The 27,805-nt window shown below is 41.1% G+C and overlaps 1 protein-coding gene across 2 annotated transcripts in view; it reads right to left on the bottom strand.

Moving 5' to 3' along the window:
- Window positions 1-8,152: 8,152 nt before the first annotated feature.
- Window positions 8,153-27,805, bottom strand: part of nop5 (nop5 ribonucleoprotein) — a 71,551-nt gene continuing 51,898 nt past the window's right edge. Inside the window, exons 7-10 of one of the 2 annotated variants that reach the window (XM_071666846.1) lie at window positions 22,146-22,430; window positions 19,375-19,577; window positions 16,929-17,056; window positions 8,153-8,552 (exon numbers count right to left, since the gene is read on the bottom strand). In XM_071666846.1, coding sequence (XP_071522947.1) covers window positions 8,251-8,552; window positions 16,929-17,056; window positions 19,375-19,577; window positions 22,146-22,430 — 918 coding nt within the window. In that variant the 3' untranslated portion in view covers window positions 8,153-8,250. The remainder of the gene's footprint in view (window positions 8,553-16,928; window positions 17,057-19,374; window positions 19,578-22,145; window positions 22,431-27,805) is intronic. The other variant, XM_071666847.1, reaches the window with a different exon arrangement.

Here is a 27,805-nt window from a genome sequence, read left to right as displayed (position 1 = left end):
TAGTTTTGAGATCAAACAGATGAGGTAGTTTCCGCTGGAGTGGTATATAACTGGTATGAGGCAGTTATGAGGTACCAGCTGATGGTGAGGACTAGTTTAAGTGGTCAGTGAGGGATCACTTGGTGTGAAAGTTATGCGGGTGAAATGCCGGTAATAATTGGGTCATACAAGTGAGCAAATTTCTTGCGAGAAGCATGTTCACACTAAAGTTAACTCACTGAATTCAAGTCTTTCAAAAGGTCAAGATTTACTGCTTAGGCACGTCGCTTAACCTCACCCATCCATACCTTGCCACACTCGATCCATATATCTTTGTTTCCCGACATTGCTAACTGAAGTTGGTTATTGCCATGTAGTAAGTTGAGGGAGTTTGGCATCTACTTGAATGTTTGACCGATTTTGATGTGTTATTATATCATGCCGGTTTAATTTATAAGGAAGAGAAACCATAAGAAATATGAAGTCCCTCCAAATTCTGTGCTGTGTTCAGCTGAACTTTCCTTGTGAAATGGTTACCTCAGTTTCTCTCTTTCTACTTGTAATAATCAAATGATCTAGCACATGACAAAAGTATTCACAGTTCTTAAATGCCCATATCGTGATAAAAATAATGAGCATTTAACACTCAAATGTATTTTGCTAGCATTATGAAAGAATTTTTTTTTGCTGTTAGGATATATGTAATTTGCATGTCAGATTATTCTCCCTCAAAGTGCAATTTTATCTAATGATTTACATACATGTCGAATCATATTTTCTGGAATTTTGAGTGTGGAAATCCAGGGTTTCCTTCGTGTTAAACACTGAATATAGAAACGGTATGAACTCAGTCCATCCTATGGAATATGGCATGGCGTTAGTTATGGCTGAGGAGGCGATAGACAAGCAAGTGACTTTTCAGTCAATTATCTACACGCGTAGGGTTCTGGTCTACCCGACGCGTCACTCGGAGGTTCCGTACAGTAGTGTCTTAGGAAGTGTTGCTCACACGTGTTCACATTTAAGCCTTACACTAAACTCCGACCAGAACTTTTTAAACAGCTGCTCTCAAAACAAAGTATAATAAATATAATTATAAAACAATGTATAATAAATATAATCATAAAACAAAGTTATATATTTTATTTTTTTCTATTTTGCTTTATCGCTGTCTCCCGCGTTACCGAGGTAGCGCAAGGAAACAGACGAAAGAACGGCCCAACGCACCTACATACACTTATATACACATACACGTCCACACACGCAAATATACACACCTATACATCTCAATGTATACATATATATATATACACACACAGACATATACATATATACACATGTACATAATTCATAGTCTACCTTTACTTACTCCCTTGCCACCTCGCCACACATGGAATAACAACCCCTTCCCCCCTCATGTGTGCGAGGTAGCGCTAGGAAAAGACAACAAAGGCCTCATTCGTTCACACTCAGTCTCTAGCTGTCATGTAATAATGCACCGAAACCACAGCTCCCTTTCCACATCCAGGCCCCACACAACTTTCCATGGTTTAACCAGACGCTTCACATGCCCTGGTTCAATCCATTGACAGCAAGTCAACCCCGGTATACCACATCGTTCCAATTCACTCTATTCCTTGCACGCCTTTCACCCTCCTGAATGTTCAGGCCCCGATCACTCAAAATCTTTTTCACTCCATCTTTCCACTTCCAATTTGGTCTCCCACTTCTCGTTCCCTCCACCTCCAACACATATATCCTCTTGATCAATCTTTCCTCACTCATTCTCTCTATGTGACCAAACCATTTCAAAACACCCTCTTCTGCTCTCTCAACCACACTCTTTTTATTTCCACACACATCTTACCCTTACATTACTTACTCGATCAAACCACCTCACACCACATATTGTCCTCAAACATCTCATTTCCAGCACATCCATCCTCCTGCGCACAACTCTATCCATAGCCCACGCCTCGCAACCATACAACATTGTTGGAACCACTATTCCTTCAAACATACCCATTTTTGCTTTCCGAGATAATGTTCTCGACTTCCAAACATTCTTCAAGGCTCACAGAATTTTCGCCCCCTCCCCCACCCTATGATTCACTTCCACTTCCACGCTTCCATCCGCTGCCAGATCCACTCCCAGATATCTAAAACACTTTAATTCCTCCAGTTTTTCTGCAATCAAACTTATCTCCCAATTGACTTAACCCTCAACCCTACTGTACCTAATAACCTTGTTCTTATTCACATTTACTCTTAACTTTCTTCTTTCACACACTTTACCAAACTCAGTCACCAGCTTCTGCAGTTTCTCACATGAGTCAGCCACCAGCGATGTATCATCAGCGAACAACAACTGATTCACTTCCCAAGCTCTCTCATTCACAACAGACTGCATACTTGCCCCTCTTTCCAAAACTCTTGCATTCACCTCCATAACAACCCCATCCATAAACAAATTAAACAACCATGGAGACATCACACACCCCTGCCGCAAACCTACATTCACTAACAACCAATCACTTTCCTCTCTTCCTACACGTACATATGCCTTACATCCTCAATAAAAACTTTTCACTGCTTCTAACAACTTGCCTCCCACACCAAATATTCTTAATACCATCCACAGAGCGTCTCTATCAACTCTATGATATGCCTTCTCCACATCCATAAATGCTACATACAAATCCATTTGCTTTTCTAAGTATTTCTCACATACATTCTTCAAAGCAAACACCTGATCCACACATCCTCTACCACTTCTGAAACCACACTGCTTTTCCCCAATCTGATGCTCTGTACATGCCTTCACCCTCTCAATCAATACCCTCCCATATAATTTACCAGAAATACTCAACAAACTTATACCTCTGTAATTTGAGCACTCACTCTTATCCCCTTTGCCTTTGTACAACGGCACTATGCAAGCATTCCGCCAATCCTCAGTTTGATGATAGAGTGGCAGAAATAGGGTGTTTTGGTCGAGGTGGTGTGCAAAGTGAGAGGGTTAGGGAAAATGATTTGGTAAACAGAGAAGAGGTAATAAAAGCTTTGCGGAAGATGAAAGCCGGCAAGGCAGCGGGTTTGGATGGTATTGCAGTGGAATCTATTAAAAAAGGGGGTGACTGTATTGTTGACTGGTTGGTAAGGTTATTTAATGTATGTATGACTCATGGTGAGGTGCCTGAGGATTGGCAGAATGCTTGCATAGTGCCATTGTACAAAGGCAAAGGGGACAAAGGTGAGTGCTCAAATTACAGAGATATAAGTTTGTTGAGTATTCCTGGGAAATTATATGGGAGGGTATTGATTGAGAGGGTGAAGGCATGTACAGAGCATCAGATTGGGGAAGAGAAGTGTGGTTTCAGAAGTGGTAGAGGATGTGTGGATCAGGTGTTTGCTTTGAAGAATGTATGTGAGAAATACTTAGAAAAGCAAATGGATTTGTATGTAGCATTTATGGATCTGGAGAAGGCATATCATAGAGTTGATAGAGACGCTCTGTGGAAGGTATCAAGATCATATGGTGTGGGAATCAAGTTGTTAGAAGCAGTGGAAAGTTTTTATCGAGGATGTAAGGCATGTGTACGTGTAGGAAGAGAGGAAAGTGATTGGTTCTCAGTGAATGCAGGTTTGCAGCAGGGGTGTGTGATGTCTCCATGGTTGTTTAATTTGTTTATGGATGGGGTTGTTAGGGAGGTGAATGCAGGAGATTTGGAAAGAGGGGCAAGTATGCAGTCTGTTGTGTATGAGAGAGCTTGGGAAGTGAGTCAGTTGTTGTTCGCTGATGATACAGCGCTGGTGACTGAGTTTGGTAAAGTGTGTGAAAGAAGAAAGTTGAGAGTAAATGTGAATAAGAGCAAGGTTATTAGGTACAGTAGGTTTAAGGGTCAAGTCAATTGGGAGGTAAGTTTGAATGGAGAAAAACTGGAGAAAGTGAAGTGTTTTAGATATCTGGGAGTGTATTTGGCAGCAGATGGAACCATGGAAGCGGAAGTGAATCATAGGGTGGAGGAGGGGGCGAAAATTCTGGGACCCTTGAAGAATGTGTGGAAGTTGAGAACATTATCTCGGAAAGCAAAAATGGGTATGTTTGAAGTAATAGTGGTTCCAACAATGTTGTATGGTTGCGAGGTGTGGGCTATGGATAGAGTTGTGCGCAGGAGGGTGGATGTGCTGGAAATGAGATGTTTGAGGATAATATGTGGAGTCAGGTGGTTTGATCGAGTAAGTAATAATAGGGTAAGAGAGATGTGTGGTAATAAAAAGTGTGTGGTTGAGAGAGCAGAAGAGCGTGTTTTGAAATGGTTTGGTCACATGGAGAGAATGAGTGAGGAAAGATTGACAAAGAGGATAAATGTGTCAGAGGTGGAGGGAACGAGAAGTGGGAGACCAAATTGGAGGTGACAGGATGGAGTGAAAAAGATTTTGAGTGATCGGGGCTTGAACATGCAGGAGGGTGAAAGGCGTGCAAGGAATGGAGTGAACTGGAACAATGTGGTATACCGGGGTCGACGTGCTGTTAATGGATTAAACCAGGGCATGTGAAGCGTCTGGGGTAAACCATGGAAAGTTCTGTGGGGCCTGGATGTGGAAAGGGAACTGTGGTTTCGGTGCATTATTACATGACAGCTAGAGACTGAGTGTGAACGAATGGGGCCTTTGTTGTCTTTTCCTAGCGCTACCTCGCACACATGAGGTGGAAGGGGGTTGTTATTTCATGTGTGGCAAGGTGGCGATGGGAATGAATAAAGACAGACAGTATGAATTAGGTACATGTGTATATATGTATATGTCTGTGTGTGGCTGATTCATGTGAGAAACTGCAGAAGCTGGTGACTGAGTTTGGTAAAGTGTGTGAAAGAAGAAAGTTAAGAGTAAATGTGAATAAGAGCAAGGTTATTAGGTACAGTGGGGTTGAGGGTCAAGTCAATTGGGAGGTAAGTTTGAATGGAGAAAAACTGGAGGAAGTAAAGTGTTTTAGATATCTGGGAGTGGATCTAGCAGCAGATGGAACCATGGAAGCGGAAGTGAATCATAGGGTGGGGGAGGGGGCAAAAATCCTGGGAGCCTTGAAGAATGTGTGGAAGTCGAGAACATTATCTCGGAAAGCAAAAATGGGTATGTTTGAAGGAATAGTGGTTCCAACAATGTTGTATGGTTGCGAGGCGTGGGCTATGGATAGAGTGGTGCGCAGGAGGGTGGATGTGCTGGAGATGAGATGTTTGAGGACAATGTGTGGTGTGAGGTGGTTTGATCGAGTAAGTAATGTAAGGGTAAGAGAGATGTGTGGAAATAAAAAGAGCGTGGTTGAGAGAGCAGAAGAGGGTGTTTTGAAATGGTTTGGGCACATGGAGAGAATGAGTGAGGAAAGATTGACCAAGAGGATATATGTGTCGGAGGTGGAGGGAACGAGAAGTGGGAGACCAAATTGGAGGTGGAAAAATGGAGTGAAAAAGATTTTGAGTGATTGGGGCCTGAACATGCAGGAGGGTGAAAGGTGGGCAAGGAATAGAGTGAATTGGATCGATGTGGTATACCGGGGTTGACGTACTGTCAGTGGATTGAATCAGGGCATGTAAAGCGTCTGGGGTAAACCATGGAAAGCTGTGTGGGGCCTGGATGTGGAAAGGGAGCTGTGGTTTCCGGCATTATTGCATGACAGCTAGAGACTGAGTGTGAACGAATGAGGCCTTTGTTGTCTTTTCCTAGCGCTACCCCGCACACGAGGGGGGAGGGGGATGGTATTCCATGTGTGGCGAGGTGGCGATGGGAATGAATAAAGGAAGACAGTGCGAATTGTGTGCATGGGTATATATGTATGTGTCTGTGTGTATATATATGTGTACACTGAGATGTATAGGTACGTATATTTGCGTGTGTGGACGTGTGTGTATATACATGTGTATGGGGGTGGGTTGGGCCATTTCTTTCGTCTGTTTCCTTGCGCTACCTCACAAACACGGGAGACAGCGACAAAGCAAAAATATAAATAACATCACAACCTTATACATATGTATACACACTCAGACATATACATATATACACATGTACATAATTCATAGTCTGCCCTTATTCATTCCCGTCACCACCCCGCCACACATGAAATGACAGCCCCCTCCCGCCTCATGTACGCAAGGTAGCGCTAGGAAAAGTGTTGGCCGAGGACACAACATAATTTACTACAAAACTGCTTACTAAAGCTGACTGGCATAATTGATGGCAGAATTGATTGTTCAGCTCTCAAAAGAAACTGAATACCTAAATAAGAAGGAACAAGAATCATACATGCTTCGGAATCAGTCTTAGAGAATTGTCTAGTCTCATCATTTAGACTTAACCTGCATCAGGAGGAACATAGAACTAGAGTTAACCCGATAAGTGGGAGCATCATTCCATAAAAGATGAGTCTGACATTTATATGACTGCATTATCTGCTCAGAAGAGAAGAATCTGTGCCATCTAAAAAGACTATTTCTTTTTGCACAGCAAACCTAGCTTTTGTGTACTGTCGGGTAACCAAAATATATCCTGAGGGAGAAAGAAAATTTTCCATGTATTTCCTGAAGTTGTAGAAGGGGACTAAGAGGGGTAGGAGTGGGGGGCTGGAAATCCTCCCCTACAGTTTTTACTTTTCCAGTAAGACAACAGAGAAGGGGGTTAACTGAGATTTTTCCCTCAAAAGCTCAGTTCTCTGTTCTTGATGCCACCTTGCTAAAGTGGGAAATGGCAAATATGTATGAACAAAAAATAATAGTAAAAACTGCAGAAGCTGGTGACTGAGTTTGGTAAAGTGTGTGAAGGAGGAAAGTTGGGAGTAAATGTGAATAAGAGTGAGGTTGTTAGGTACAGTAGGGTTGAGGGTCAATTTAATTGGGAGGTGAGTTTGAATGGAGAAAAACTGGAGGAAGTGAGGTGTTTTGGATATCTGGGAGTGGATCTGGCAGCGGGTGGAACCATGGAAGCGGAAGTGGATCATAGGGTGGGGGAGGGGGCGAAAATTCTGGGAGCCTTGAAGAATGTGTGGAAGTCGAGAGCATTATCTCGGAAGGCAAAAATGGGTATGTTTGAAGGAATAGTGGTTCCAACAATGTTGTATGGTTGCGAGGCGTGGACTATGGATAGAGTTGTGCGCAGGAGGATGGATGTGCTGGAAATGAGATGTTTGAGGACAATGTGTGGTGTGAGGTGGTTTGATCGAGTAAGTAACGTAAGGGTAAGAGAGATGTGTGGAAATAAAAAGAGCGTGGTTGAGAGAGCAGAAGAGGGTGTTTTGAAATGGTTTGGTCACATGGAGAGAATGAATGAGGAAAGATTGACCAAGAGGATATATGTGTCGGAGGTGGAGGGAACGAGGAGAAGAGGGAGACCAAATTGGAGGTGGAAAGATGGAGTGAAAAAGATTTTGTGTGATCGGGGCCTGAACATGCAGGAGGGTGAAAGGAGGGCAAAGAATAGAGTGAATTGGAGCGATGTGGTATACCGCGGTTGACGTGCTGTCAGTGGATTGAATCAAGGCATGTGTATGGGGGTGGGTTGGGCCATTTCTTTCGTCTGTTTCCTTGCGCTACCTCGCAAACGCGGGAGACAGCGAAAAAAAAAAAAAAAAAAATCTAATAAAATATGTCTATTGCACTATATGGTGAAACCACTTCATCATCAAATAGATATGAAAACTAAAAAATTCAGAAAGAGATAAAGGAAGAAACTTAATTAAATTAGGTAAGAGAGGCATTCTACTCCCTTTGTTATATCTGCCCTACAGGGATAAAAGTAAGGCACACCTGAAAGAAGTGGAAGAATGCAAAGTAAATTATCAGCATATATGGGAGCTACATGTGGTAAGGGTTCTGCTGGTTCATTCTGAATGAATAAAAAGAAACTGCAATGTAAAATAATTTACTTGAATTACAGTTACATATAATGTAGGAAGTATCAAGAGGACACAATTGTTGAACAAGTACATTCACATGCTTTATGTATCATATACAAACAAAGAATAAAAGATAACCATATTCATACAACAAAAATGCAGAGGGTATACAAATACTCTCACTTCAAATTGGTATAAGATGGAGAATAAAATTATAAAATTGACAGGAACTATTATTCATACAGCATATAATATCTAAGCTACAGAATCATAATACAGTATTTTGAAAAAAAAAAAAAAAAAAAAAAAAAAAGCTTCTTGAATAGCCCACTGATTTAAAACTGGAGAAAGATTTACATAACCTAAAATATACTATAACCTTTCACCTACTCAGCTTTTCTAGCTTCTTGTTTCTTCTTTTTTTTCTTTTTCTTTTCAGCTGTTTCTACCTCCATTGACATGCCTTGTTCTTCTGGTTCCTCAGGAACTTCTTTTACTTCCTGCTGTTTCTTCTTTTTCTTCTTTTCAGGTTTAGCTGCAACAGGCTCTTCCTTCACAACTGGTTCCTCAGGGCCTTCTTCATCTGCTTCATCTTTAAGTTCCATCTGCTGCTGCTGCTGCTGCTTCTGCTTCTTCTGCTTCTCCTGCTTCTTCTTCTTTTTCTTTTCACTGCTACCTTGTGCAGCTGCTGTAATAAAATATGGTTCTGAAACTACTACAGCACTGAAAATGTACATTAAAACTAACCACTCTTTGGTTGAGAAAAAATTCTGCTCATACAATTGCCAGGTGAATACTAGCAAAACCTGTCTCAATGAATATCACTAGTGTTTGCTATGGAAATGCACTCCACACCAGGATGGGGTGTAAGAGCAAGTGTTCTTAAGGCCTCCTTTGTCAAAATGCATAAATCAGTCTCTCCAAAAAAGTAATTTCCTTCACTCAATAGCTCTTGAAGAACATAAAAAAAGGGGAAGATGAGAGAGGCTGACTACTACACATGAGCACACATTATCTTTAAGACAGCTTGGGAACACCCTAACATCTCTCCTAATATAAATAAAAACAGAGAAAAATAAACAAGTTCATCTCACTATAATTGAAAAAGCACAGTTGTAATTTTAATTACAATTAAGGATACATAAACAAGTTGTGGGTAAAAGAACAACCTTCGTTTGCTAATAAAATCAAAACACCTGGTTTAGAGGATAAAATTCCCAATTAAGCAGTCTGCATGAGTTATATATGTTTCAGACTGATAAAAAGCAATTCTTCACAACTAGACCACACACACAAAAAAAGAAAAAAAAAATCCGAGTCCTTAATTTTTCAAATCAAAGTACAAGCTGTCCACTCATTAATACATATGATGTGGATGGTCATCAAATTTAAGAGACACTACTAACTGCTTATTTTCAAAAACTCACTTTACAAGTTTATGCACCAAAGCACTGTGTAATTCCTCTCTCGTAAATGGTAAGTAATTGGTATATGCAGCAATAATATGCATAACTATACAACTGGTACTGTTCTGAGCAATTTCAAATCGTTCTCAAATACAATCAAACATTATGAATACAGGTGATCAGTATATGATCTGGTTAAGCAGAGCATCAGTAAACTAACACAAGGATATTTCAATGGAATACTGGCTCAATGTTGATTGTATATAACAAGAAATTAATCCAAACTGTTATGGAATATTAGGCTCTGCTCTTGACTGGTTACTTTCATACAGTCTATCATATGACGAAATAGGGTAATCAATTTGTTTTACCTGGTCATTTTAATATGAGTGGTTGTCCAAACTTGTATTACAAGTACATAGGTAACACAAGTATGTGTCACAGTTTAAGCACAGAAATGTGAATGCACTCATGCATTTGAATGGCATCAAATTTTTTCAATTCACTACTCCTCACAGTCAAATCAGACTGTACAAGCAATCTGCTGCAGAGCAAGAACTTAAATGCCAAATAGTCAAAGATATACTGTGGATATCAACAGGATATGGCCACATGCAAAAGCCTCACACATCTATTTGTTATAGGAAAGATTCCACACGGGGCTTGGCTGCAAAGAAGTAAAAAGCATAACGATTCATTTTCTGTGCATGTATATACAAAAAACTGAGGTTACTATTTCTTGAACTTTAGCACTATGGTTAGATTTCAGCTCTGAAAACCTAAAGGAGGCCAAAGCTGGAGATGATTTTGCCAGTCACCTCCTGTACTGCAGACATGGGGTAATATTTTTCTTTATACCTAACTGTTTCTCCCACTGCAGCAAGGTAGTCTGGGACAAACAGGGAACAGACATATATACACACAACCACTCTCTAGCTAAAGAGTAATGAAAACAGCATCTACCATCAACAGCCAAGCCTCATTCACTACTCTATAATTTACCTTGACTGCATCTTAGACTGTAGTTTAGACTACTGCCAGTGAGCGGCTCACTCATAAAAAATATCAAACCATTCCAATCAATTCCATGCACACCTCTTACAGTCCTGAGAGTTTATGCATCAGTATCCTAAAGCCTCAATTCCATCCTTCCATTTCCTCCCTGATCTACCTATTCCCTTAGCTCCCCTGACTTGACACATTAATCTTCCTCTGCTCATTCTTTCCACATATCCAATTACTTCAGGAGGCAAAGCTTGGACAGTTCTCTCAAATTCCATTTACTATGACATCCCTCTCTTACAGTCAGTACTGATATGATTAACAATCTTGCTTCAAATACTGTCCTTCCACATTTCATTTCCAACGTGTTTACTCTCCTCTTTTCATGCATTCAAGGGCCAAGACATACAACACTGATGGAACTACTCTATCTTTAAATGCACCCATTTTAGCCCTAAACACAATGACCTCTTCTTCCACAAACTCATTGGTGTATGCAAGACTTTAGTTATCCCTTCTACTCTTTGACTTGCTTCATCCACCATGGTTCCATCTGCCACCATATATCCATTAACCAGTATGTAAAGCACTCCACTTCCTTCTCACTGAAACATACACTGAATCTATACTGTCTCATTCCCCTGCTGTACCTCATTACACTATGTCTGCATTTAATGTAGGATATGTGCTCACCAACTTTCTCCCATATTTTTCTGAACATATAATCACTAATCCATGCATTACTTAAGAACCTACAGAAGAAAACTACGTAGTGCTCATGAAAAATGCAATTTACCCAAGCATTCACTATTCACTGGCTGAATGTTCTGAAAGAAAGTTGATTCAAGCATTCATGAAACAAGGCAATTCTAATTCTACTAAAAAACTTTTGTTTGTGAATATGTAAATAATCATCACTATTTCAAACTTTTTGAAGTTTAAGGAGACTTTAGGGGCCACTGGTCCTTTAATCTGTTTTTGTACTGAAAATCAATGAACTGAGACTTGTATAAGTGAGATTCATGTGAATTATCAGACCCTATTCTGTGAAATATTGTGACTGTAGTAATTTGCTCTTTATGCTAAACACAGGTATGTTATGCTGATTCTTATCTTATATACAAATACTGAATGCCTGTGACATGTTTTTAATTTCACCTCTAGTGCCAACAGTCTTGGTTGTAACTCCTAGTGCCAATGGTCTTTGTCATAACTACAAGTGTCAATCTGGAGGCATTAAATCTCACTATATCTGCATGCTTGGCAATTGTTCTTAAACAATACGGCACACAAGCCAAGCTCTGGCATAACAATGCCTCATTGATCAGCATCAAAATCCTTTAAAATGTCAAACTTTACCTCCATGCTTGTGCTCTTCCTATTACTCTTCTTCCCAAAAGCATAAAACTCACTAGAGAATGATTCACTCACAGTTGGATGGGGTCTAAGGAGGTTATCCTTCTTATTCATCCTCATTAGGCATTCCCATATAGCAAGACAGACAGAAACAGATGAAGAATGGCCTAATTTGCTCACATTCATTATATGTCATTATAAGCGCCAAAACCTGAGCCAAATAAGTGAATCATTGGACAGTAAAGAACCAGACAGCAGTAATGAGATGTACCTTACTTTTGTTCACATTTACTTTCAACTCTCTCCTTTCATACACTCTCCTAAATTCTGTCAATGGATTCAAGAGCTTCTAACTAGAATCTGAAAACAGAGATATGTCACCTGCAAAAAAGCAAATGATTATCTTCTTAGCCCTTCGTCCTCAGCATACTACATACCTACATCACGCTCTCAGACCCATACATTTACCTCCCTTCCCACTCCATCTATAAACTTATCAAAAAACCATGGTAACTTCACATACCCTAACTGCATTCTGTAACTTTTCAGTTATCAAATATATTCCTTAAAATATTCTTTGTCAAACTGACCTAAAAATGTCACTGACATTTCAATCTCTCTCTTCAACTATTTATTATCATTTTATTTTGCTTTGTCGCTGTCTCCCGCGTTTGCGAGGTAGCGCAAGGAAACTGACGAAAGAAATGGCCCAACCCACCCCCATACACATGTATATACATACACATCCACACACGCAAATATACATACCCATACATCTCAATGTACACATATATATACACACACAGACATGTACATATATACACATGCACACAATTCACACTGTCTGCCTTTATTCATTCCCATCACCACACATGGAATAACATCCCCCTCCCCCCTCATGTGTGTGAGGTAGCGCTAGGAAAAGACAACAAAGGCCCCATTCGTTTACACTCAGTCTCTAGCTGTCCTGCAATAATGCCCGAAACCATATTTATCAACACAAATACTGGAAGGAGGTAAATAAAGTGCGTAAGACAAGGGAGCAAATGGGAACTTCAGTGAAGGGGGCTAATGGGGAGGTGATAACAAGTAGTGGTGATGTGAGAAGGAGATGGAGTGAGTATTTTGAAGGTTTGTTGAATGTGTTTGATGATAGAGTGGCAGATATAGGATGTTTTGGTCGAGGTGGTGTGCAAAGTGAGAGGGTTAGGTAAAATGATTTGGTAAACAGAGAAGAGGTAGTAAAAGCTTTGCGGAAGATGAAAGCTGGCAAGGCAGTAGGTACGGATGGTATTGCAGTGGAATCTATTAAAAAAAGGGGGTGACTGTATTGTTGACTGGTTGGTAAGGTTATTTAATGTATGTATGATTCATGGTGAGGTGCCTGAGGATTGGCGGAATGCTTGCATAGTACCATTGTACAAAGGCAAAGGGGATAAGAATGAGTGCTCAAATTACAGAGGTATAAGTTTGTTGAGTATTCCTGGTAAATTATATGGGAGGGTATTGATTGAGAGGGTGAAGGCATGTACAGAGCATCAGATTGGGGAAGAGCAGTGTGGTTTCAGAAGTGGTAGAGGATGTGTGGATCAGGTGTTTGCTTTGAAGAATGTATGTGAGAAATACTTAGAAAAGCAAATGGATTTGTATGTAGCATTTATGGATCTGGAGAAGGCATATCATAGAGTTGATAGAGATGCTCTGTGGAAGGTACTAAGAATATATGGTGTGGGAGGCAAGTTGTTAGAAGCAGTGAAAAATTTTCATCGAGGATGTAAGGCATGTGTACGTGTAGGAAGAGAAGAAAGTGATTGGTTCTCAGTGAATGTAGGTTTGCAGCAGGGGTGTGTGATGTCTCCATGGTTGTTTAATTTGTTTATGGATGGGGTTGTTAGGGAGGTAAATGCAAGAGTTTTGGAAAGAGGGGCAAGTATGCAGTCTGTTGGGGATGAGAGAGCTTGGGAAGTGAGTCAGTTGTTGTTCGCTGATGATACAGCACTGGTGGCTGATTCATGTGAGAAACTGCAGAAGCTGGTGACTGAGTTTGGTAAAGTGTGTGAAAGAAGAAAGTTAAGAGTAAATGTGAATAAGAGCAAGGTTATTAGGTACAGTAGGGTTGAGGGTCAAGTCAATTGGGAGGTAAGTTTGAATAGAGAAAAACTGGAGGAATTAAAGTGTTTTAGATATCTGGGAGTGGATCTGGCAGCGGATGGAACCATGGAAGTGGAAGTGAATCATAGGGTGGGGGAGGGGGCAAAAATCCTGGGAGCTTTGAAGAATGTTTGGAAGTCGAGAACATTATCTCGGAAAGCAAAAATGGGTATGTTTGAAGGAATAGTGGTTCCAACAATGTTGTATGGTTGCGAGGCGTGAGCTATGGATAGAGTGCGCAGGAGGGTGGATGTGCTGGAAATGAGATGTTTGAGGACAATATGTGGTGTGAGGTGGTTTGATCGAGTAAGTAATGTAAGGGTAAGAGAGATGTGTGGAAATAAAAAGAGCGTGGTTGAGAGAGCAGAAGAGGGTGTTTTGAAATGGTTTGAGCACATTGAGAGAATGAGTGAGGAAAGAGTGACCAAGAGAATATATGTGTCGGAGGTGGAGGGAATGAGGAGAAGTGGGAGACCAAATTGGGGGTGGAAAGATGGAGTGAAAAAGATTTTGAGTGATCGGGGCCTGAACATGCAGGAGGGTGAAAGGCAGGCAAGGAATAGAGTGAATTGGATCGATGTGGTATACCGGGGTCGACGTGCTGTCAATGGATTGAATCAGCACATGTGAGGCGTCTGGGATAAACCATGAAAAGTTCTGTGGGGCCTGGATGTGGAAAGGGAGCTGTGGTTTCGGGCATTATTACATAATAGCTAGAGACTGAGTGTGAACGAATGGGGCCTTTGTTGTCTTTTCCTAGCGCTACCTCGCACACATGAGGGGGATGTTATTCCATGTGTGGCGAGGTGACGATGGGAATAAATAAAGGCAGACAGTATGAATTATGTACATGTGTATATATGTACATGTCTGTGTGTGTATATATATGTGTACAATGAGATGTATAGGTATGTATATTTGCGTGTGTGGACGTGTATGTATATACATGTGCAAGGGGGTGGGTTGGGTCATTTCTTTCGTCTGTTTCCTTGCGCTACCTCGCAAACGCGGGAGACAGCAACAAAGCAAAATAATAATTTTTTTTTTTTCATACTATTCGCTATTTCCCGTGATAGCGAGGTAGCGTAATAATAATAATAATAATAAATACTCTAAAGTAATAATAATTTCCACACTATCTCTCCTCAAGCCACACTACTCCACCCCAATCAGATGTTCTGTGCATACTGTTATCCTCTAAATCTCACCATCACATACACTTTCCCAGGTATTCTGAGCAGACTTGTACCTCTGTAACGTGGCATTCACTTTTTGTTCTCCTTGCCTTAACGTAAAGGCATCATATATGCATTCTGTTAATACTCAAGTACCTCATTCTGGGCAATAGAAACATCAAACATCCTGATTAATCAATCGACAGCAGTGTCACCCTTGTAACTGTTTCCAGGATCATAAATGCCTCACACGAATTCTGTTTTTCCAAATATTTCTCACACAAACCCTAAGTACACATATGGTCCACACATCCTCTACCACTTGAAGCCACACTTCTGTTACTTATCTTAACCAGATGCTTTGTACATACAAACACTCCTCCATACAAATTATCAGGAATGCTCAGTACACTTTTACCACTGAACAAGTAAATCAAACATTTACTTTTGTCTTCTTGACCTATATATACATACATTCTCTCTGTCCTCAAGCATCCCACCTTGAGCCAAACACTGAAAATCCTAATCATAAAATCAACAACACTGCAATACCATAAACCTTCCCACACTTCATTTTAAACAAGGATTCAGTACCTCCTCTCTTTTCACCAAAGTATTTGAAAGGGCTCTTTTGCTCCACATAAGTCCCAAACACACAACATCAGCTATGCTATCATGTAACACATTTCACACTTCATCAAAACACTTATCCAATCTCTTTCTCAATTTTTCTTTTGCCTTTTACCCATCCCTATCAGCTACTCTTACTGTCTCTCTCATTTCCTTTGCTCTCTTTAAACCATACACCTTACTCGAAGACATTTTTTTTCTTTAAAATTAATCAATACTTTCATCCCATCTGTCACTTGCCCTTTTTCTCAGCTTCTGCACTTTCTTCTTGGCCTCCAGCCTCTTTCTCCTGCATACCTCCCTAATAACTTACACCCCTTTCCTCCAGATACGAATAATTCATCTTTCTTTTCTCTTTCACCAGAAATCATACTACTTCATCCTTTACCAACATCCATTTTCCACCTCAAAAATGCTTTAACGCACATGTAAGCAATACTTCCCGAAATACAATCCACTCCTTACCCACTCCTCTTATTTTAGTTATCATCCTCAGCCACTTTCCACTCAATCCCTCTTAACATCTCTACACACATCCCTCTTAACATCTCTACAGACATGCCCCCTCAACAAGCTCACTTGCTTTCACCACTTCTTTTCCACATCACTCTTTTCTGAAAACAACTGCAAACTTGCCTCCATCAAGAAATGATCAGACATCCCACCTAAAGCCCCTCTCAGCATGTTCACATTCCAATAACTTTCCCCTTGAATGCATGTCAAACACCACATAATGTGAAAATTACCACTTACCCCCATCTCCAAAATACATTGAAGTACGCATCCTTTTTTCAAACAAAATATTTTCAATCACCAATCCCTTCTCAGGACACAACTCAGTAAGTTTTAACCCATTTTCGTATAAACTGAATACCTCATGCCCCTCAAACATATATAACCTCAACTGCCACATCACCCAATCCTGCATTCTGATCCCAATCATCAGGATCCCCTCTCCCACTCACCTCCTCCCAGAAAGACTCAGCTTCACCTAATATACTGTATGTAACATTCTTATGCATGTGAATGTTTGTCAGGCTATTCTAGTCTGTCCTTTACAACCTTAAATGCAGGAAGCAGAGCAGAGCACTGAATTTAGCATCTTTTCATCATGTATTACATTTAATTCTTACTATCATGTTCTTTGTGGTCTTTCAGTTCCTCTCATAAAATTAAAAGTAGTTCATATTCACGTACAGTATGTGTGTAAAATACCATCCCCTTACAACATGGAGAATACTGTAAAATAAGATACCAACAATGAGCCTATACCTCAATAGTCGGCAACCCTGCAAGCTTCAAAAGCAATACTACTTTATGAACCATGCTACTAAATCAACTCACCTGGTTCCTCCTCCTTTGTCTCTACCTTAATCCTCTTTGTTGGCTGTTCTTCAAGAGAGGTGTCAAGCCCGCGCTTCCTTGAGCTTTCTATCGTTGAATCAGCAGCATTTGAATACAGTTTCACTTCACTGGCAAAGACATGATAAAGGGTAAACCTGATGTCTAAAAGCATACAGCTGTACAAAATCCACTTATGGACAATAGTAAAGCAACACACATTTTATGGAACGATTCATGTCCATCACCTCTGATAAAGTCAGGAAGCTTATTTCCATATCTTGTTAATTATTCATGAATGCAATCTTATACAACATATCCCCATCTTATTAATCATATATCATTCATGACTGCAATCTTATACGATATATCTCCAGTAAGAGAAGTTTACATAAGCACTAACAACATACATGCAAACTCACCGAGTAATATTTTTTTTTTTTTTTTTTTTATACTTTGTCGCTGTCTCCCGCGTTTGCGAGGTAGCGCAAGGAAACAGACGAAAGAAATGGCCCAACCCCCCCCCCCATACACATGTATATACATACGTCCACACACGCAAATAGACATACCTACACAGCTTTCCATGGTTTACCCCAGACGCTTCACATGCCTTGATTCAATCCACTGACAGCACGTCAACCCCGGTATACCACATCGCTCCAATTCACGCTATTCCTTGCCCTCCTTTCACCCTCCTGCATGTTCAGGCCCCGATCACACAAAATCTTTTTCACTCCATCTTTCCACCTCCAATTTGGTCTCCCTCTTCTCCTCGTTCCCTCCACCTCTGACACATATATCCTCTTGGTCAATCTTTCCTCACTCACTCTCTCCATGTGCCCAAACCACTTCAAAACACCCTCTTCTGCTCTCTCAACCACGCTCTTTTTATTTCCACACATCTCTCTTACCTGTACGTTACTCACTCGATCAAACCACCTCACACCACACATTGTCCTCAAACATCTCATTTCCAGCACATCCATCCTCCTGCGCACAACTCTATCCATAGCCCAGACCTCACAACCATACAACATTGTTGGAACCACTATTCCTTCAAACATACCCATTTTTGCTTTCCGAGATAATGTTCTCGACTTCCACACATTCTTCAAGGCCCCCAGAATTTTCGCCCCCTCCCCCACCCTATGATCCACTTCCGCTTCCATGGTTCCATCCGCTGCCAGATCCACTCCCAGATATCTAAAACACTTCACTTCCTCCAGTTTTTCTCCATTCAAACTCACCTCCCAATTGACTTGACCCTCAACCCTACTGTACCTAATAACCTTGCTCTTATTCACATTTACTCTTAACTTTCTTCTTCCACACACTTTACCAAACTCAGTCACCAGCTTCTGCAGTTTCTCACATGAATCAGCCACCAGCGCTGTATCATCAGCGAACAACAACTGACTCACTTCCCAAGCTCTCTCATCCCCAACAGACTTCATACTTGCCCCTCTTTCCAAAACTCTTGCATTTACCTCCCTAACAACCCCATCCATAAACAAATTAAACAACCATGGAGACATCACACACCCATGCCGCAAACCTACATTCACTGAGAACCAATCACTTTCCTCTCTTCCTACACATACACATGCCTTACATCCTCGATAAAAACTTTTCACTGCTTCTAACAACTTTCCTCCCACACCATATATTCTTAATACCTTCTACAGAGCATCTCTATCAACTCTATCATATGCCTTCTCCAGATCCATAAATGCTACATACAAATCCATTTGCTTTTCTAAGTATTTCTCACATACATTCTTCAAAGCAAACACCTGATCCACACATCCTCTACCACTTCTGAAACCACACTGCTCCTCCCCAATCTGATGCTCTGTACATGCCTTCACCCTCTCAATCAATACCCTCCCATATAATTTACCAGGAATACTCAACAAACTTATACCTCCGTAATTTGAGCACTCATTCTTATCCCCTTTGCCTTTGTACAATGGCACTATGCACGCATTCCGCCAATCCTCAGGCACCTCACCATGAGTCATACATACATTAAATAACCTTACCAACCAGTCAACAATACAGTCACCCCCTTTTTTAATAAATTCCACTGCAATACCATCCAAACCTGCTGCCTTGCCGGCTTTCATCTTCCGCAAAGCTTTCACTACCTCTTCTCTGTTTACCAAATCATTTTCCCTAACCCTCTCACTTTGCACACCACCTCGACCAAAACACCCTATATCTGCCACTCTATCATCAAACACATTCAACAAACCTTCAAAATACTCACTCCATCTCCTTCTCACATCACCACTACTTGTTATCACTACTTGTTATTATTTTATTATTTTTATCATACTCAATCGCCATTTCCAAAGTCATTGAGGAGGCACCAAGAAACACACAAAGAATGGCCCATCCACTCACATACACATATATATGCATAAACATAATAATTTCAACCCACCTCACTCCTTCATATCTAGCAAACTTTGCCATGCTCTTTCCTGTTCCTGTGATCCTGCGTGAGTATCCTTGCTCCAACATGGACATTCTGGACGCAAGTTTTGACCTATTCTCAATACCCATATCTGTGGTAGTTTCTTCTCCTAGTGCGTCATAACGAGAAGCAAGAGCTGCCTTAGCTGCCAACATACGGGACATTTTACCCTGTTAAATATTAGGGATATTTGTTAAATAAGACACTTTATAAGGAATATTTCTATTACTACAACTTGTTTCACTAACAGCCCATACTAAGGAAAGGGTGCAAGATATGAAAGAAACATGAGACAGGCAAAGCTTAATCTGGTAACAGAAAACAATAGTATGCTATTTCTGGTGAAAAAAATCATGGCAAACAGATATAAACCACACTCTTCCATTTCACATAACTTGCATATGATGAATACAAATATATACAAAGCATACTTTTCCATTACATGATTAAATCTGTGATTATAAAATACCACAGAATTTTTCCACTAGTTTACTACATGAGTTTTTTTTTTTTTTTTTTGCCACTGTCTCCCGCATTTGCGAGGTAGCGCAAGGAAACAGACGAAAGAAATGGCCCAACCCACCCCCATACACATCTATATACATACGTCCACACACGCATATATACATACCTACACAGCTTTCCATGGTTTATCCCAGACGCTTCACATGCCCTGATTCAATCCACTGACAGCACGTCAACCCCGGTATACCACATCGATCCAATTCACTCTATTCCTTGCCCTCCTTTCACCCTCCTGCATGTTCAGCCCCCGATCACACAAAATCTTTTTCACTCCATCTTTCCACTTCCAATTTGGTCTCCCACTTCTCGTTCCCTCCACCTCCAACACATATATCCTCTTGGTCAATCTTTCCTCACTCATTCCCTCCATGTGCCCAAACCATTTCAAAACACCCTCTTCTGCTCTCTCAACCACGCTCTTTTTATTTCCACACATCTCTCTTACCCTTACGTTACTTACTCCATCAAACCACCTCACACCACACATTGTCCTCAAACATCTCATTTCCAGCACATCCATCCTCCTGCGCACAACTCTATCCATAGCCCACGCCTCGCAACCATACAACATTGTTGGAACCACCATTCCTTCAAACATACCCATTTTTGCTTTCCGAGATAATGTTCTCGACTTCCAAACATTCTTCAAGGCTCCCAGGATTTTTGCCCCCTCCCCCACCCTATGATCCACTTCCGCTTCCATGGTTCCATCCGCTGCCAGATCCACTCCCAGATATCTAAAACACTTTACTTCCTCCAGTTATTCTCCATTCAAACTTACCTCCCAATTGACTTGACCCTCAACCCTACTGTACCTAATAACCTTGCTCTTATTCACATTTACTCTTAACTTTCTTCTTTCACACACTTTACCAAACTCAGTCACCAGCTTCTGCAGTTTCTCACATGAATCAGCCACCAGCGCTGTATCATCAGCGAACAACAACTGACTCACTTCCCAAGCTCTCTCATCCCCAACAGACTTCATACTTGCCCCTCTTTCCAAAACTCTTGTATTTACCTCCCTAACAACCCCATCCATACACAAATTAAACAACCATGAAGACATCACACACCCCTGCCGCAAACCTACATTCACTGAGAACCAATCACTTTCCTCTCTTCCTACACGTACACATGCCTTACATCCTCGATAAAAACTTTTCACTGCTTCTAACAACTTGCTTCCCACACCATATGTTCTTAATACCTTCCACAGAGCATCTCCATCAACTCTATCATATGCCTTCTCCAGATCCATAAATGCTACATACAAATCCATTTGCTTTTCTAAGTATTTCTCACATACATTCTTCAAAGCAAACACCTGATCCACACATCCTCTACCACTTCTGAAACCTCACTGCTCTTCCCCAATCTGATGCTCTGTACATGCCTTCACCCTCTCAATCAATACCCTCCCATATAATCTAATGAGGCTTTTATGCCAACTAAACTGCTGCTCTTATTCTATCTTGTAAGTGTCAAAAATAAAATGACTATCCATAAGAACCTATGTTTTCTATATATTCTATCTATCTATATCCCTGGTGCCCATTGCCTCCAGGAACTCTATCAAGGGGATGGCAACAGCAAGTCTCTATAACTGATGAACTCCACTGCCACATTGTGCCTCATTGTCAAAGGGCAACCATACTGCAGAGTTTCCATATGCTCCTGCCTAATGTTCCTACAGACTGCTTCTACCTGATGTGTCTACTTAATGTTTCAACCTACTACTTCTAACTAATGCTCCAGCTCAATGTTTTCTATAAATCATTATCAAACAACCTTTTCTAAAAGTCAAGGCAAGCTATGTTCCTAAGCATTTCATCTATCTATGCAATCAACAGCTCATAACCAAATATAAGCACCTTAAACACTGGATGAATTCTGCATCATAATAGCAAGTGGTATAAGGAACACAGCTATGAAATAAACTAAGTTCTTAGCTGCCTCCACTTACAACACATAAAAGTGCAAAAATAAAGAGTGAAGCATTAGTAAGTGTACACATCTCAAAAAGACACAAGAAGGATAGATGAAATGCAACACATTATTATCAATGGGAAACATATCAGTTATGGAGACTCTTTTGCCATGGCCACCCCCTAGAGGGAGTTCCCAGAGGGAACAGGTGCCCAAGATATAGACAGCTAAATAGATACTTAAACACACTTAAAACAAGTGTTCTTGAGGGACATACTACTTGCCTTATTTTTTAAGCTAGTTTCTGAAACTAGCTGTGCATGGTAGAGCAGACCATATTTTGGGGTGGCATTTCTACTTCTGAGTGCCCTAAAGAGAGCTTTCTCTGCTCCAAGTATCTGGATGGTGGAGGCTGGATGCTTGGCAAGGTTGATGAGTGAACCAGCATGAGCAATCAGACGAGCACCCACAAGATCACCCACTAGGATAGTTAAATTGGGTGCAATGGCTATCATTCTGTTTTTCAGATATTCATACAGCTGTGCACGATACTCTGTTAGCTCCAAAACCTATAAAAAGAAGGATATAATTATCAACCACTAAACATCACAGGCATAAAATTAAAACCATATGGTGAACAAATATTCTACGCAGGATCTTGTAAGTCTGGCTGAAATGCTTAGACAGCCTTTTAAAATCTAATGCTAAACTTCTTTGAATCAAGCAATAGCTATCCACGAACCTACCTTGAAAAAACCATTTTTTTTTTCCTTAATCCTTATTACACTTTCAAACTTTTATTTCCCTTTCAACTTTACAACCTGCTTCTTTTGTCATATATCCTTAATACAATTTCAAATTTTCAATACCCTTTCAACTTTGCCAACCTGCTCCCTTGCAGTCATAAAACTCATTCATACTTTACAATGGCTTCAAAGGGTCTCTTTCCCTCACAGCAACATGGTCTGCAACCAAGCCACAATGCTGCTCTTTCATATCAGTCAGTCTGTCTGAGACTATGATACTTAGGCCTATGTACATGTAATCATCAAATCCCAGATGGTAAAGCCCTTTTTAATTTCTCCACAGAACAGTACAATGTTTCTAACAGTTTTCTCCCGTCCATCTCCAGTTTCTCTAAAGAAAAAACTGAACACCTGATTCCTCTTTCATGAACTCAACAATAAACACACCTTTTCATTGTTGTTTTATGCAATACATCAAATGATTTCTGTGAGATGAACCAGCATGATAATACTACAGGCCATGCCTTTGAGGAAAAACCTGTGCTTTGCTGCTTCTGTATCTACTTTCAGAAGGTGATAGTACATGAAGGGAGAGTTTCTTCACTATTCTATTATACTTGCTCGCCATTTCCCATGTCAGTGAGGTAGCGCCAGGAAACAGAAAAAGAATGGCCCATCCATTCATATACACCCAAATATACATAAATGTCCATACACGCACATACGTACACAGCCACATATATTCATTTTATATTCATTTTGCTTTGTCGCTGTCTCCCGCTTTTGCGAGGTAGTGCAAGGAAACAGACGAAAGAAATGGCCCAACCCACCCCCATACACATGTATATACATACACGTCCACACACGCAAATATACATACCTATACATCTCAATGTACTCATATATATACACACACAGACACATACATATATACCCATGCACACAATTCACACTGTCTACCTTTATTCATCCCTATCGCCACCTCACCACACATGGAATACCATCCCCCTCCCCCCTCATGTGTGCGAGGTAGCGCTAGGAAAAGACAACAAAGGCCCCATTCGTTCACACTCAGTCTCTAGCTGTCATGCAATAATGCCCGAAACCACTGCTTCCTTTCCACATCCAGGCCCCACACAACTTTCCATGGTTTACCCCAGACGCTTCACATGCCCTGATTCAATCCATTGACAGCACGTCGACCCCTTTGGTATACCACATCGACCCAATTCACTCTATTCCTTGCCCACCTTTCACCCTCCTGTATGTTCAGGCCCCAATCACTCAAAATCTTTTTCACTCCATCTTTCCACCTCCAATTTGGTGACTCCTTCTTGTTTCCCCTTTTAGAAAGTTAAAATACAAGGAGGGGAGGGTTTCTGGCCCCCCGCTCCCATCCCCTTTAGTCGCCTTCTACAACATGTGAGTAATGCGTGGGAAGTATTCTTTCTCCCCTATCCCCAGGGATGAGAGAGCTTGGGAAGTGAGTCAGTTGTTGTTCGCTGATGATACAGCACTGGTGGCTGATTCATGTGAGAAACTGCAGAAGCTGGTGACTGAGTTTGGTAGTGTGAAAGAAGAAAGTTAAGAGTAAATGTGAATAAGAGCAAGATTATTAGGTACAGTAGGGTTGAGGGTCAAGTCAATTGGGAGGTAAGTTTGAATGGAGAAAAACTGGAGGAAGTAAAGTGTTTTAGATATCTGGGAGTGGATTCGGCAGCGGATGGAACCATGGAAGCGAAAGTGAATCATAGGGTGGGGGAGGGGGCGAAAATCCTGGGAGCCTTGAAGAATGTTTGGAAGTCGAGGACATTATCTCGGAAAGCAAAAATGGGTATGTTTGAAGGAATAGTGGTTCCAACAATGTTGTATGGTTGCGAGGCATGGGCTATGGATAGAGTGGTGCACAGGAGGGTGGATGTGCTGAAAATGAGATGTTTGAGGACAAAATAAGTGGTGTGAGGTGGTTTGATCGAGTAAGTAATAATAGGGTAAGAAAGATGTGTGGAAATAACAAGAGTGTGGTTGAGAGAGCAGAAGAGGGTGTTTTGAAATGGTTTGGTCACATGGAAAGAATGAGTGAGGAAAGATTGACCAAGAGGATATATGTGTCGGAGGTGGAGGGAACGAGGAGAAGTGGGATACCAAATTGGAGGTGGAAAGATGGAGTGAAAAAGATTTTGAGTGATCGGGGCCTGAACATGCAGGAGGGTGAAAGGTGTGCAAGGAATAGAGTGAACTGGAACGATGTGGTATACCGAGGTCGACATGCTGTCAATGGATTGAACCAGGGCATGTGAAGCATCTGGGGTAAACCATGGAAAGTTCTGTGGGGCCTGAATGTGGAAAGGGAGATGTGGTTTCGGTGCATTATTACATGACAGCTAGAGACTGAGTGTGAATGAATGGGGCCTTGTTGTCTTTTCCTAGCGCTACCTCACACACATGAGAGGGGAGGGGGTTGTTATTCCATGTGTGGCGAGGTGGCGATGGGAATAAATAAAGGCAGACAGTATGAATTATGTACATGTGTATATATGTATATGTCTGTGTGTATACATATGTGTACATTGAGATGTATAGGTATGTATATTTGCGTGTGTGGACGTGTATGTTTATACATGTGTATGTGGGTGGGTTGGGCCATTCTTTCGTCTGTTTCCTTGCGCTACCTCGCTAACAGGGAAGACAGCGACAAAGCAAAATAAATAAATATAAATAAATAAATAAATATTATTTTTTCATCTATATTTTGCTTTCTCGCTGTCTCCCGCATTAGCGAGGTAGCGCGAGGAAACAGACAAAAGAATGGCCCAACCCACCCACATACACATGTATATACATACACGTCCACAACCGCAAACATACATACCTATACATCTCAATGTATACATATATATACCCACACAGACATATACATATATCGCCACCCTGCCACACATGGAATAACAACACCCTCCCCCCTCATGTGTGCGGGAAGCGCTAGGAAAAGACAACAAAGGCCACATTCGTTCACACTCAGTCTCTAGCTGTCATGTAATAATGCACCGAAACCACAGCTCCCTTTCCACATCCAGGCCCCACAAAACTTTCCATGGTTTACCCCAGACGCTTCACATGCCCTGGTTCAATCAATTGACAGCACGTTGACCCCAGTATACCACATCGTTCCAATACACTCTATTCCTTGCACGCTTTTCACTCTCCTGCATGTTCAAGCCCCAATCACTCAAAATCTTTTTCACTCCATCTTTCCACCTCCAATTTGGTCTCCCACTTCTCCTCGTTCCCTCCACCTCCGACACATATATCCTCATGGTCAATCTTTCCTCACTCATTCTCTCCATGTGCCCAAACCGTTTCAAAACACCCTCTTCTGCTCTCTCAACCACATTCTTTTTATTACCACACATCTCTCTTACCCTTTCATAACTTACTCGGTCAAACCATATTAACTACTATAAAAAAGAAATGATACAAATATGTTGTGTGGAAGGAAAGCTACTTATGCAATGAAGAGAGTTCATCAGGAGAGTAAGGTGTGTGTGAGATGGAAGTGTGAGATGGAAGGGAAGAGGGTGAATAGTTCCAAGTGAAGGTCAGTCTGTGTTAAGGTGTAATGCCACCATGGTTGTTTAATCTGCTCATGGAGGTAGTAAGGAAAGGGAATGAGGGTTTTGGAGAAAAGGTCAGGTCTAAAATATGCTGGATGACCTAGAACGTGAGTTAGGTGATGTTTGCAGATGAAACAGCTTTGATGATGGACTTGAATGAGAAATTCCAGAATCTGGTGTTTGAGTTTGAAGTGTGAGATGAGCAAGCTGAGTTAATATTGATAAAAGTAAGGCTATGAGTTGTGGCAAAGATGCAAGACAGATAGCTGTAATAAGAGTCTAAAAGGGGAGAACCAGGGAAAAACGGAGAATTTCAGGTACATAGGATTGGGCTTGGCAGCATATGGAACTGTGGGAGCTGGAGTCATAATGTAGGAGAGAGGGAGCCAAAGTTCTGGGTGCATCATGAAATGGAAAGAGGGATCACTGTCTGTTGGTATAAACATGTTTTTTAAGGTAAGCAGTTCTGACTATGTCTGGCTGTGTGCCTTGGGTCCTCAATGAGAAAAAAAAAAAAAAAAAAAGTGGGTGGATATATAAAAAATGAAATGCCTGAGGACAACATACAGTAAGAGGTATGATAGTAAGTGCAGCCTGATTGAGAAAGCTGACCAGGGTGTGCTGAAATGGTTTGGACATATGAAGCAGATGAGAGAAGAAGACTGTCAAAAGAGAATCTATGAGGCAGATGTAGTGGGAGTAACAGGGAGGGGAAGTCTGAGAAGGAAAGACAGAATGGAACAGGCTCTGAACTGCCACTGCCTCAACATGTTTTAATAGATACGTAAAAATACATATCTTTCAAACTATTCGCCATTTCCCGCATTAGTGAGGTAGCGTTAAGAACAGAGGACTGGGCCTTTGAGGGAATACCCTCACCTGGCCCAATTCTCTGTTCCTTCTTTTGAAAAAAAAAAAAAAAAAAAAAAAAAAAAAAAAAAAAAGAGAGGGGAGGATTTCCAGGCCCCCGCTCCCTCCCCTTTTAGTCGCCTTCTACGACACGCAGGGAATACGTGGGAAGTATTCTTAATCCCCTATCCCCAGGAATAACATATATATATATATATAATTTATTTATTTATTTTTTTTTTGCTTTGTCGCTGTCTCCCGCGTTTGCGAGGTAGCGCAAGGAAACAGACGAAAGAAATGGCCCAACCCACCCCCATACACATGTATATACATACGTCCACACACGCAAATATACATACCTACACAGCTTTCCATGGTTTACCCAAACGCTTCACATGCCTTGATTCAATCCACTGACAGCACGTCAACCCCAGTATACCACATCGCTCCAATTCACTCTATTCCTTGCCCACCTTTCACCCTCCTGCATGTTCAGGCCCCAATCACACAAAATTTTTTCACTCCATCTTTCCACCTCCAATTTGGTCTCCCTCTTCTCCTCGTTCCCTCCACCTCCGACACATATATCCTCTTGGTCAATCTTTCCTCACTCATTCTCTCCATGTGACCAAACCATTTCAAAACACCCTCTTCTGCTCTCTCAACCACGCTCTTTTCATTTCCACACATCTCTCTTACCCTTACGTTACTTACTCGATCAAACCACCTCACACC

Source organism: Panulirus ornatus, chromosome 11 (genome assembly GCF_036320965.1).
Source record: "Panulirus ornatus isolate Po-2019 chromosome 11, ASM3632096v1, whole genome shotgun sequence".
NCBI lineage: Eukaryota > Metazoa > Arthropoda > Malacostraca > Decapoda > Palinuridae > Panulirus > Panulirus ornatus.
This window is presented reverse-complemented; position numbering and strand designations above follow the sequence as displayed.